The following is a 13,275-nucleotide window of genomic DNA, read 5'->3' as shown; positions in this document are numbered from 1 at the left end:
TAAATATTTTTGTCAACATGCACTGTTCACTGTCATGAGATAACCCCTAAGATGGCTCCGATATTCAATGATGTACTCCTGTATAAAAGCTGCAGCATCTTCATTTACACCTCCTGCGAATCCTACACAAGTGTGCAAATGAAAGATTATAAAGAAATAAAACAACATAAGGGTAAATGGCACTGCTATGGGGGGGCTTTTCGAAAGCTGCGGCTGCATTCATATACATGTGCGCGCTAGTGCGATGGTTCGGTTAAATTCAACTGCATAATAAGATACTGCATCATTTTAATGCACACAGCAACAATATACCTCTAAAACCTTTATCTACCTACGTCTCAAATGCCACCAAAGCTGCCCGGCCCTCAGGTCGGACATGCTACACGTGCCAAGTCTCAATTCACAGCATCGAAATGTTACAAATGAGTGGTGACTAGACCTTAGATGACAGCTATGACCAGAAATGCTGATAAGAAGGGCAGAACAGCTAAAACAGCAGCAGAACATCATGGAATGCTCCCATTTAGCCTGACAAAACTCTTGCAAAAGCTGCAGCATTTTAACTATAAAAGTATTAAATAGTTCTGCACAGAAAGACTATGAAAAGCACATTGAACATGTCATTTATTAACCACGTATAGACTACTGAATAGATTGCATTGGCCTTCAGAAACATGACAAGTAAGCGTTAAGCAATCTGACAGCAGTTTGTAGCTGCTGGCCCTTTTTGATTTCACACTACTACGCATTCATGTCAGGCAATGGCTCTAGAGATGAGCGATAAATTAACATGCATATTTAAAACAGGAGCACACTGCCAGCTTACATACTAAATTACCAGCCAACATTAAATAGTTTTCACACTTGTACACTTCAGTCTTTGCCATTTCTAGTAGACTTAAAATACATCATTTGAAGATTATGTCCCACCTAGCTTTTAATTGTGCTAGATAAACATGAAAGACAACCTTACACTACAAATATGACTTTCACAAAACAAGCGCATGTCTAAAGTGTTGTGCCTAGTTTCCCGATTGCAGCAGTTAGTTTTCACTGACCCATCAACAAACGATTGAAACACGTTCAACTGCGACTTATTATACACGACGAAAATTTTTGTTTTGATACAAATAATGAAATAGTTTTCGTGGCGCTGGTATTGATTACATCTGCCGGAAGTGTCAACCGAGTAACTAGAGCAAAGCTGATGTTTGTGGAGCTAGAGGGCAGTCAAAATTTTAATTAAGGTAAACGTAAACAGCTCATCTAAAGCGCATTTAATGGTGAAGGCACAGAGCCGAGAGTTCTGAAAACGGTGCCTCGTAGGCACCAGCGACGTTGGCTGCTACCGGCTTCCGCGGAAACTCACCGAGCACCAGCCGTCCAGATACACGAGCCCGATCTACGCTTCGGCAGACCCAATCATGACAGGTACGAAATGGCCGGCAACCTGAATCTGTGTCAGTCCGAGACGTCGGGCCTTTCGCGGCGCATTCCATAAGACTGTTCCCGCGGCCACTCCCCCCTGCAATGTTTATCAATAAACCTGCCGATCTCGGAAAACACTGGCCAGCTCTACCGCGAGGATGGCGAAGATTATGTTAGCAATTTTCCAGAGGGAATGCGCTCTCGTGTCTCCTGTGGCACCTTGCCGCGATCCCGCCCAAAGAGGTCGAGTTCGCGGTGGCGGCGGCAGCAGGAAGAGAAGACGCTAAAACATCTGACGCGGGCACCGGGACGCCCGAGACGGCGCTCAGCGCGAGCCACGTGAGAACAGTCCCGAATGAAAGGTTTTGCAAATCGGTGGACATGCAAACAAGATGCGCAGCACAGAAGCGTCCCGAGCACGAACAAGTGCGCGGGACCGCCGAAGAACCGATCCGAGCAACATTCCCCGCTGCGAGCACAGGGCGCGGGTGAAGACACACTACGTATTATAAGCGCAGTTCATGCATCTTTTTCGGCCGCGGAACGAAGGAGAACAATACTCACAAGCTCCTCATTAACACTCAGTGCCAGAAATGAATTATTTTTGCGCACAAACGGTACGATTCAAGCACTTTCTAAACGCAATTAGGGTTAGCGGGCAGTCTGCCTGCAGTGGCATCGGCAAACTTGCGAATTTCTATAGTTCTTCCGCCAAAGCATTACCCGCTCGTCTGAAACACCACCTTGGTTTTTGTACGCAGGTATGCACCCAAAAATCGCCACTCACAATTCGGACGAAATAGCAGCCATCAGAAAACGAACACGACTCCGCGGTACGCACGGGGAAGTAAAGCTACGGACAACATCGCTAGCGGACGACGTTCAGAACCGCACGACAAGTTGAAAGCATCACAGCGACAAGACTAAACATTAGCAACGACAAGCACGGTGTAGCGCCGGTAAGCGGTCGACAAACACTAGCAGGATCAGAAAACGGGGAGACGCGAGCCAAAACATGGGTCTGCCGAGCGACAAGCGAGCAAGTGCATCAATACAGAGCATCACAGCGTTAGACACAGCTTCAGCGAAAGAAATTATCACCGAGACACTTCAGGCATGAAAAAGAAACGGAATGGTGCACTCACCTGCGCTGTCCGACGACAGGCCAGTTTCTGCCAACTTCTGCCGCTTATTCGGCGGCCCATCCACAAGATGGTCAGCCATATTGATAAGCCTAAACCACTGATGCCCTATGCGCTCAAGAATGGGGAAGATTATCAAGAATTTAAACCCTCGACATACCAATACACTTTTAGAAGATCTGATGGTTCAATCCACGCACAAATATATGGTAGCACAGTCCGATTTTCTTCTTCATGGTCAAGGCACGGGGACAGTCTCTTCATGATTCGCGTTCTACGGCATCGCACTACCCCATCAAAACTTCAACGCTCCGCGACTGCCCTGGCAAGCACTGCCGAGCATCGGGCCGTCCGGAGCCGCAATCACACGACGAAGGCTTCCCAATCCCTTACCGGAGTTACTCCATGAAGAACGGAGGTGAACAGTCGTCTCAAAAACGACAGCCAAGACGAAAAAAGAAGCCAAAATTCAGAGCACAGTTCCTGAAAATTTAGGCCCCTTATTCATCCAATATGGCGGCTGTTGATGAAAAGTTTTTCTACGCTTGTCAGAGAAAACAACGAAGATTGCCGAGCAAACATTGCCAAGGAAATAAGAGCTTGTGATTGGTCACAATTTTCCACGTGATGCAATGCCTAGAACGCCATTGGTTCACTTTTACCTGCTCGCAGTAATGGCATCCCGAACGCGCTCCGGACTTTGCCGAGCACCTTCCGAAGACCCTCCGAAAACACGGGTTGAGCGATGCATTGTGGGGCGCAAATGGCTGCTCTCCCATGGTGCACTGCGAACGGCAAGTCGGCTGTTCGCGGTTTCATTCGCATGGCTCGACTTTATTTCTTGTTATTTCCGAAATTGGAGTATGTAAACGCGTATTAAATGCCATAAATTCTGCCGATTGGTTGCTTCCGTCTTTATCGTAGCCACATTGTTCGGAAGGGGTGGTTAATGCATTTATTTTGTTTCTTTCTGTAGTGGTCATTTGATTGAATGGTCCCTTGTGTGTAACTACATACATCAGCGCGAGTTCTTGCGCTGTTCCGCTTGACTGGATAAGAAACACTATTGAAATGGTTGGGTCGGCTACGTACGAATTTATTAGCGGTTGATATAAATCGCAAGTTACAGCAAGTCGTATTAACCTCAGACGCCATCCGCTGCTGCCTCGGGTGATAGCTCGCGCATCAGCTGATCGCCGGGACAGCCGTGTGTATGTTCCAGCAACAGCCAGCAGGTTCGTTACTGCAGCTTTAACTGAAGCGCAAAGAATACAAATCGCGCATGAGATACTTACCAGGGCCTGACCTTATTGAGGTGCTACTAGTGTGCCATTTCGGGGTGTGTAAAGTCGAAGCTACCGACCTGCCGTACACAGCTGCAGACAAGTTCTTGCACCGGTGTCGCACAGTGCACTTTCGATCGTGATTTGCTCATTTGCGCAAACCGATAACTTCAATCCCGATCAAGCTCAATCGCAATGCGTATTACAAGCAGAAGGCAGGCGCGGTGCATGAATTTGCTTGCAACTACTACAGGAGATTAGCCACGAAGAAGGCGGCTAAACGGGTGGGGCGGAGGGCGAAATTTTTAGGGAAAAAGTATGTCTGAAGGAACAGTTAAAATTACATTGACTCAAACGATGCTTCAACTTTGTCAATGACACCACTTTAACCAAGTCGAATGTAAACTAAACGCGCTGGTAAACGCAGCTAGTAGTCGAAGCTGGCCTAGCAGTGGTTGACTTCCCGCGAATTGGGTAGTTTGACGATTGATTTTCAAACTTTGGAAATTTTTAAATATGCATTAAGTCGTTAAGATGCTTACCAATGTACTTGTGCTTGACAAAAAATCGAGATTTTTGTGCCAAACGCGTCCTTTACATTTCTGCGACACCAAAGCTACAGCACCATGTTCAACAAAATTTACGCTTTCAAAATTAAGTTTTCTGTGACAGGCTTCATGCATAGCATTCGTTTAACTACCACTTTAGGTTTCACCGCACAGCTTTTTCTCACCTTGACATCCAGAATATCTGTAGCAGCCCACGAATGATTCAGAACACTTTATTTACAAAATGAATAAATAATTTATTTGGGAATCCCCTATACAGACTGAAAAACAATATAACTGTACATAGAAAACAAGCTTGTCTTTTTCATAATCTTCAATGTATATACACCTAAATATGAATACAACCGCTTTGTTTTAGAATGCAGTGACCAGTGAATGTTTAAACTCTCAAACCTAAAACATGACAATAATATCAACATACTTTTTACATTACCAAAACAACAGAACTTCTGAAAAATATATATATATATCAATCATCGGCAAGGACATACAAGTAAAAAATGGATTCAACACACTAGCACTCAATCTCATCTAGAAGCAACAAATGACTTCCTGCCCCCTTTAACACATTTCAGGTGTAGCGCAAAGATCACATTTAACAAATACATGTGTAGATGATCCCAACACTGAAGGTAATGATATGCAAATAGTAGTATTAAGTTGGTGGCGGTCAGCAGCAGGACACAAGTGGACAGAACGAGCACGATTCACCACACATGTAATTGCCAGCCACATTCACAACAACAGTTCAGAAATTCACATGACTAGAAAAGTCCCACCATTTCATTCTATTTTTCTGTCTGTATTTCTCTGTTTAGGTTGTATAGAAGCACAGATATAAGAACCAAACAGCCTGGCATCACACACAATTGCCGCAGTAATACTGTGCTTTGATGTGTGCAAAGTGACATTCAAGTGCTCATTCCACGTTTCTTGCAGGGAACGGATATCATTGGCACCTTTAGAATACTGGGCGTTTTCCACATGTGATGGCCATTTGGGTTTGGGCGGATCACAAAAAGATCTCAAAGGTGCCCATTTCTATCGCATGGAGACGGAAGTGCGTTAACCGGGTACCATACTGTTATATCATTTAGCACAGAGCACACAAAATCGAAGTAGGCAGCACACACACATCACCAGAAGTGGCGCTTTCTCTGAAGGAATTGGTATAAAAAGCGCATGCAGTGCTATAGACACTTGTGACTGAGTTTTTGTGAGAACATTAACAAGGCAGAGCAAAGGAGACGCTTGGTACCAGGGTTGCTTCCTGATTGCCAAAGGGATGCCCATTTGTCCTGCAAACAGGCGTGTTTCAGCCTTCAGGCATAGCTGTGCATCCGGACCATTGGAATGCAACCCGAGTGTGAGGCAGAATATGTGTGTAAAAATGGTGCGAAAAGATCCTCTAAGGGCCTGAAATGTGTAACAAACACTTTCCATACCGGGCACCTCCACACATGACACAGCGCCTGCTTGTAGATGATATTGTCATCAACAATAGACTGCTTGTCCAGCATTATGTGAAAGCCAAAACACTTGACTAGATGCTTTGCTTGAGAAGACAGTCACTCTTCCCTAGCATGAGGTGCAAACACTTTGGACTGAACTGTGTGTTCACTACCCTAGGCACAACATCAACATTTCTTTTCCTTTTTTTTTTAGAAAAGTACAAAGCCTAGATATCTAGTACCAGTAAAAAGTTGTGTAAATTAAGGACAGGTAGCATGGCTTGTCATTTGGCCTCAGCTGCAAACTTGTACAGCAGCAGCTGGAAAAAACAGTGCTTCCAGTAACATGCAAGCTTGTGCCTTGGCAAAACATAACCTTCGGGCGCAAGCAAACCATGCTTGAACGATTAAGCTCTCGTGACGCAGCTTCACACACTGCAAACACTGTTCTGCACAATTTCCAGACTTCAAAGCTGTATCTTAACATTCATCGAAAACAATTATCATATAATGCAAAAAGGTTTTATACAAAAAAAAAAATTACACCGCACAGTTCGTCACAAAGCCAGGTGCTCGCTTCCAGAACAAAGCAGCAGAAAATTGTGTTAGCCTATTGCATTATTTTCCTGCAACACACAATGCAGAATTTTAGTCGCTCTGCATGTTCTTTGACGTTAGGGTAATAGTGGAATGCCGTGAAGAAAAACCCAGCATCACTCGTGGTTGAATCTGGCAATATTTTGTCGAAACAAAATGTGCTGCAACATTCTTCAGTTGGGTGGCACTTCTTTGTTCGGAAAGGTCTGGCACTAAAAAGCTTGTGTCACCATGAAAACAATAATGTTGGTTGCAGTGAATACAGAGCCATAGAAAGAATCGCCAGAATTACCACCAGGGCTGCTTTTTGCATTTCCACGACGGTATTTCACTAAAACATTAGTGCCATAAAGTGCACGTATCGGCTAAAGCTTTCCAGTAATGTACCATCAAGCTTGAATGCAAATTCAAGCCCTAGAGATACTGTCATCAGTAATGAGAAGCTAAAACCTGTGCTCTAGAGATACCGGCATAAAAAAAAAAGAATAATGAGGAACTAAACCAAAAAAACATGTTGGATTCTTCATTCATTAATGCAGCAAAGACAAAAAATTTCACCTCTTTTGTTCTTGGCATAATATGAATTCAGCTGCTAACCATGGAACACTACATTTCACTACATGCACCACATTATTTTATCATGCTTTTTCTTCACAGTATCTTCAGAATTGGGCATTGGAAGCCAGGCACCCCGTAGAATGCCACGGATGCTCATCAGCACTTGCAAAAAAGCAGCGAGAAGCCCTAGGTTGATTTCACCACTCTGAAGAAAGATCAATTTCACTATGTACATACTGAATGTTGCATAGTTCAGGACCATAAGTTTAGCTGTGTTTACCGGTTCAACTGCCAGAGCTCGCTCGCAGTAAAATTTCACACAGAAGCAGCATTTGGCAGTGGGTTTTGTATAATGGAATACTTGGACGCAGTGCTAACAAGTCTCATTCAGAATGAATCGAAATACAGTCATGCCTACCTACAACAGACCATTGCAGGACAACCTTGCGTACTAGTATGAGCAGCAATTCATCAACTAACAAATCTTGCAAGAGGCCTACGAAGTGATAACAGCCCAATCGCCATGTCAGTTTGGCTAGAATGAGCAGAAGGAACAGCTACACAGGGGCACAATGACCAGCCAAGGCATAAAATGAGACGTACGTGAAAAGCTTTGCTAGCAAACATGCAGAATTTGGCACAAGATAACTTCTTATTTGCAATTTATTCAAAATACTAGCCACAACCTTTGTAATGGCATCAAACTTCAAAGCAGCCAATCATCATGAAGAATGCCTCAATACCAAGTGCTTCCCTTTTTAAAGAACTGAGTGGCTATCTTCATACCCATTTAACGCTTCCTTTAGTTCTTATTTTTCGCTGGCACTCAAGCATCCTCGTATAGTACCTTATTTTTTGCCCCCTCATGATTCTTGATGTCAGTAGCAGTACACGTAATGGTCAGAATTGGGACCACATCGCTTCTTATGTAATACCAGAATCATGATGTCTGAAGTTGCCGCAGCATTAAAGATCTACAAGCTAAGTATATACTTTGCAAATCAAAGTCACACTGCAAGGTTAAAAGTAGGAGATGCGTCGTTAGTTTTCCACACTAGAATACATGTAGTGATCATACAGATTGCCCGATGATCCTGAGGAATCAGTGGGACAACACTACTGAAGCAGACATTTAGTGATTTCTGGTAATAAGGGCCATATGCATTATTTTCATTAATCAAGCCCTCACCAAGCATATTTCTTGCCTTCAAAAAATCGCTTTACAGGTTTTTTTGACAAGTCAATTATAACAAACTTCTAATTAACAAACAGCTCTAGTGCCACCGAGCAGTTTACTGTAATTGGGCTCAACTGTATGTGTCACCTGCTGCACTGCCAGTCTAAAAATGCAGATTTTGTCAGGGAAAGAAATGGCAGTGCCATGTGTTAGGTGAACCACACCACATTTCTGAATGAAGATGCTGCCATCTACCAGAATTTACTAATCCATCTCATTTGCTTATCCATGCTACACAGTCTGTCATCTCCGTGGCAGGCCTTTGCACGCCTGTTGACAAACAATGCCACCATTCCCTCAAATTCGTAAATCTCTTTTTGGTCCAGCATCACTATAGACAACGCACACTTTAGGATTGCTCTTGGTGAAACAGGCAGTATTGCTTCAAGACATAGTATTGTTACAAAATCCTCTGTTAAATGCCACCCTTCTGTTAAATTTCGGTACAAATGAAACAATGGATTAGCTTTACAAAGCCATTTCTGCCCGTCTTCTTGAACAATGCAATGTTCAAGGCTTTCCCCTCCTTTCTAAGCTGTATTGGAGGCACGTTTTACATCCCGTGCTCATCCCATCAGCTCATGGTGTTACCAAATGCACTAGGTTCCACAGCTAGAGAACCAAAAATTGCTCTGTAAATAAAGTGATTTACAATATTAACTACCTGGCACTTGTAACAGATCCTGCACTGCCATTCAGTCAGTAAATGCTAACACAGTATTCTGAGAAACAAAACACAATCAAAGTTGTGATGAATCCACTCTAAAATCCACCTGTGCTGTATTCTGTGTATAAGGGCATAAAGGGACTATGCCATACAAAATTTTAGCAGTCTTTTCTTTTTGCTACAAAATGTATAACCGCGGTGCACCTTCCTCAAGCCAAGATGGCCAAAACAACCAGTTTGCTAACAGCATCGTCTTACATAATAAAACTATACAGTATATTAAGCACATGTTTCCTGGTCCCTCAAAGGATATTTCATTAAAATGCATTCCATGGCAATCAGTGTGCTCTTTCTCATTCACCAGCACAAAACGAGAAAAGTGCTGATGATAATAAAATGTAAATAAAACGTAAGCGGAGAAATCACGATCTCAAAAGGATTGTTACCTAGCCCTTTAAGTGCCTTGCTTGAGTGTAATCACATGGCCACCGATGCGCACCCTTGGCCATGCCAGAGATAATTTGCGAAGGTGAAACCCTCGTAGACTGGTTCCACCATCTACTTAAAAGCTAGATTATCTAAACTTTTATGGTAGGTACTGTTTTTATACAAGAGATGGCTTGACAAAGCTTAATGACTATCAGTGTTGCTTGCATATATCAATTTTCAACATGGCGAACCAGCACAAAAAATCTGCATGTTTCTTTAACGATCCAGAAATCTAAGAACCCCTTATTTCTTATGAACTCTGAGTCAGGGGACTTTGATGTTACTTATGGGTGTCTTCAAGGGACAATGACAGCAACAAAGAGTCTATATTGCTTGAGATGCACTAATTATAATTAAATGATTAGTAGCATAAGTCCTAATTTTTTTTTAATTTTCAGATTTAGAACATTTGTAAATCTCTACCAAACATATTGCCCTTAAATAACATTTCAATTGAAAGCCTGTTAATGTGTTATTTGGACAGAAGTTGAATTTTTTGCACTTCGAAAAACACCCGGCACCTAAAGGATTAAACAGCTGCATGTCCTGAAAAGAAAAGGACTGGATTTCGCACCACATGATAAGCGCAAGGAACCAACCAAGGTTTATCGTCAAAACTATGCGCATAAGCAATTTGCGATTGTGATTAGTCTCAGTTGGTACGCAGCCCCTGTCTCGTGCTTTGTATCAGTATTCTCCTATGTCGACACTGTTGCTATATGTATGACAAGCTAGATGAACAAGAATAGAATCCTGTTAAGCAAATCCACAACTGTTGGCAGCTGCTACAACAGACAGGAAGAAATAAGCGAGCTCCCAAAAAATGACGACAAAGTGAGAACTTATGAGCCATGCAGCAAGGCCTGCAAACCAACGAATGCAAATGACACAGTATTAAAAACAAGAGTATAAATTGTAAACATTACTGACAACAAATAAAAATAAATCACAATTACCTAAACACGCATCTCAGTGAATCTCCCATATAGCTGCCAACAAACAACATTGTGTAAAAGCTCACAGAAACACCCAACGAAAGGACTCTTACACAAAAACACTACTGTCCAAAGCATTTCTAGATTTCCTGTACTGCATTTTGTTCACTTGTCTTTTCACTTTAACAGAACGCAGTCTTGTGAACACATCATCGTCTTGGCTTTGACAGTTCATCTTTCTAAGGTGGAAATCAAGGATGAAAATATTGTGTAAAACACCAAGCACTACTATCCTCAGTGAGATTCAGCACACCATTCTATCTTTGTCTGTTAGCTGAAGTACTTAGAACATTAAACATACGTTCACCACCATCCACACATACATGAGAATCGGCACACTTCATACACACTGCGGTGTGCACACATCCACATGCATCCAAAGCACTGCCATTTCATGAAACTTGGCATTTTGATCAAGTTCTGCTGGGTCACCACTAATATGGATTGTTGACTGCAGTATGGCAGCTTGCATATTGACAAAACATCAGTCACCGGTATCCACCTTGCTTGACAAGATCATTTAGGGCCAAGGCTTACATTAGGCCCTGCGCACCATTATGCTGGCAATCCCTCTTCACTTTTTGCTTCCTTTTCAACTTCATCACCTTTTGCTTGTTCATCAGGAGGAGCGGCTTTCTCTTTTTCATCTGCTGTGGATGCTGTACTAAGGCTTGGCCGCTGTGTCGATGGAAGAATCCTGTACAAGACTTTGTCTTTCTTCCTTACAAGAAGGTACACATTCATGTTGTTCTTCCCCTTTATATATATTGAACCTCGTGACTCGAACACATACAGCTCCTGCAGTACCTGAAGGCAGTGTTCAGGAATCTGTATACGCCCAGGAACTCCGTGGGAATCCATTCGACTGGCAGTGTTAACAGCATCTCCCCAGATGTCATAGTAGAGCTTGGTTGTGCCAATGACGCCTGCTGTGACATCACCGTAGCAGTAGCCAATGCGAATTACAAAGTTAAACTCAAGAAGATTCTGGTTGAAGTTCTCAATCACTTGTTGCATGGCTATAGCAAAGTCCATCAATTCAAAAAGGTGGGTGAAAGGATGTGGATTCTCACGTCGCAGCTTGGGATTCAGTCCAGAAGCTGCCATAAACGTGCTCCCAATGGTCTTGATCTTTGTGACATTGCGAAAGAGCGGCTTTGAAAGCAGCTCATCAAAGTCCCCCACAAGCTCGTTCAGGACACGTAGATATTCCTTGCCTCCTTCATATGACTCATCATACATCTCATGAAAGTTGACAATACTTGCAAAAATGATTCCTGCATCACGATGGTTCTCAGAGTACTTAGACGTGTTCTTCAGTTGCTCGGCAACATGGCGAGGAATTATGTTATGCAAGAGCCAGTCAGCTTGGTTTTTCATAGACTGAATGCGCTGCTCATCACGAGCTGCCATGGCACTGCCATGAAAGCTCAACCGGTAACTTATTTCAAACTCACGATTGAGCAGCCAGACGAGGATTGTATTGAGCACAACGTGCAGTACTATCTCGTAAATGGCTGACTGGTTGCAGCTGTATGAATCACGATGGAAACTGACACCTGGCAGCTCTACACCCAGGTCAGAAATGATTTCAAGGTGTGTGACGTTACGAATGGGAGTCCGCAAAGGACAAGGGCACGCTGGCAAGCCAATGAGGACAGCTAAAACTACTCCTGCACATGTGGCCAGCAGAGAGCGCAGCCAGAAGTTGAGCTGGGTGAAGTTGCAGAAGTGCAGAAGAGAGACGAAGACAACATAGCAGAAGGCATTGGTACGTTCTGGGGTCGAAAGCACACCAGCACAGGTGAAATTTGAGAAGATGGCACCGATGGGGAAGCTGACCAGGACAAGTCCGACCATGTGCCAAGGGTACCACTCAGTGCAGTAACGGTAGATCTGCGCCAAACAGTCGGCTACCCAATGGCCTCGAGTGGCTAAGATTTCACGGATGCACAGCATGAAAATGCAGAGATGCACACTAGTTGCAAAGAGGCAAAACAATAGCCATGACACAGGTGTATCAAACAGCACAAAGCAAGCAAACATAATGATCAAATAAAAACCCAGCGCCACAAAAATGTCAAAATAGGTGGTGAATGAGGCAGAGGCCATAGTGGGCGCAAGGTCACGGTGATGGAGCCGATGCCGGTAGTTGCGCTCCATCTCTGAATCATTGAAGAAGAGGGTCACAGGATTCACAGGTGGACGTATGAAGTAGTCCATGGTACAAGAGTCCTGCTGTATACAGCGTATCATTTGCAGGTCCGACTGTTTGCGGAGGTGGCGCAACCGTGACAGGCTTTCGTTGAGCATGAGTGCAGGGTCCACGAATATGCTGTAGCCACGCAGGCTAGAGCCACTGGACCGTCCCGTGTCTGCCACGGACGTGTAGCTTGAGCAGTAACCACTGGCCCGCTGTGCATACAGCGGCGTTGGAGTGTCCAGGAGCTGCAAATACACACACAAAAAAATTAAAATGGAAAAAATCTACTTCCGAACACAAAATTTGTGCAAGATACACGCATATATGTGCCAGTGGTCTAGCCCGGAGAAATCCATTTCTACAAGTCTTCCTGAACCAATGATGAACACTGATATCAGCACATGATTTCTAAGCATAAACAGTTGTGTCATGAGCTTGTGCATAAGAGACAAACATAATCTTTTTCTTTTCTTATAGCACGACTGCTCAGAAAAGAATGTACAATTCAACCTTTGTGTGCCTTTAAACAGTACACAAACACAAGAATGCTAGTATACTGCCTTTACAAGTGGCTTACTAGGCACATTAGAGAGGGAAGCCAAGTTTAATTGGTAGAGTAGTCACTGCAAAATTTTCTCTACATTTGTTTGACTGGT

The 13,275-nt window shown here is 43.5% G+C and overlaps 2 protein-coding genes across 7 annotated transcripts in view; both read right to left on the bottom strand.

Moving 5' to 3' along the window:
- The window catches only part of nej (nejire), a 93,875-nt gene extending 90,589 nt beyond the window's left edge, over positions 1–3,286 (bottom strand). Inside the window, exon 1 of one of the 2 annotated variants that reach the window (XM_065451066.2) lies at positions 2,574–3,286. In XM_065451066.2, the coding sequence (XP_065307138.2) occupies positions 2,574–2,652 (79 nt within the window). In that variant the 5' untranslated portion in view covers positions 2,653–3,286. Of the gene's footprint in view, positions 1–1,369; positions 1,515–2,573 lie in introns of those variants that run through there. The other variant, XM_070535150.1, reaches the window with a different exon arrangement.
- Positions 3,287–4,633: 1,347 nt separating this feature from the next.
- Positions 4,634–13,275, bottom strand: part of Ac13E (Adenylyl cyclase 13E) — a 270,901-nt gene continuing 262,259 nt past the window's right edge. For all 5 annotated transcript variants that reach the window (XM_070535151.1, XM_065451068.2, XM_065451067.2 and 2 more), the window contains one exon: positions 4,634–12,864. In XM_070535151.1, the coding sequence (XP_070391252.1) occupies positions 10,972–12,864 (1,893 nt within the window). In that variant the 3' untranslated portion in view covers positions 4,634–10,971. The remainder of the gene's footprint in view (positions 12,865–13,275) is intronic.

The sequence above is a fragment of the Dermacentor albipictus genome, chromosome 3 (assembly GCF_038994185.2).
Source record: "Dermacentor albipictus isolate Rhodes 1998 colony chromosome 3, USDA_Dalb.pri_finalv2, whole genome shotgun sequence".
Classification (NCBI taxonomy): Eukaryota; Metazoa; Arthropoda; class Arachnida; order Ixodida; family Ixodidae; genus Dermacentor; species Dermacentor albipictus.
The sequence above is the reverse complement of the archived record's forward strand: the minus strand, read 5'-3'. Positions and strand labels throughout refer to the sequence as shown.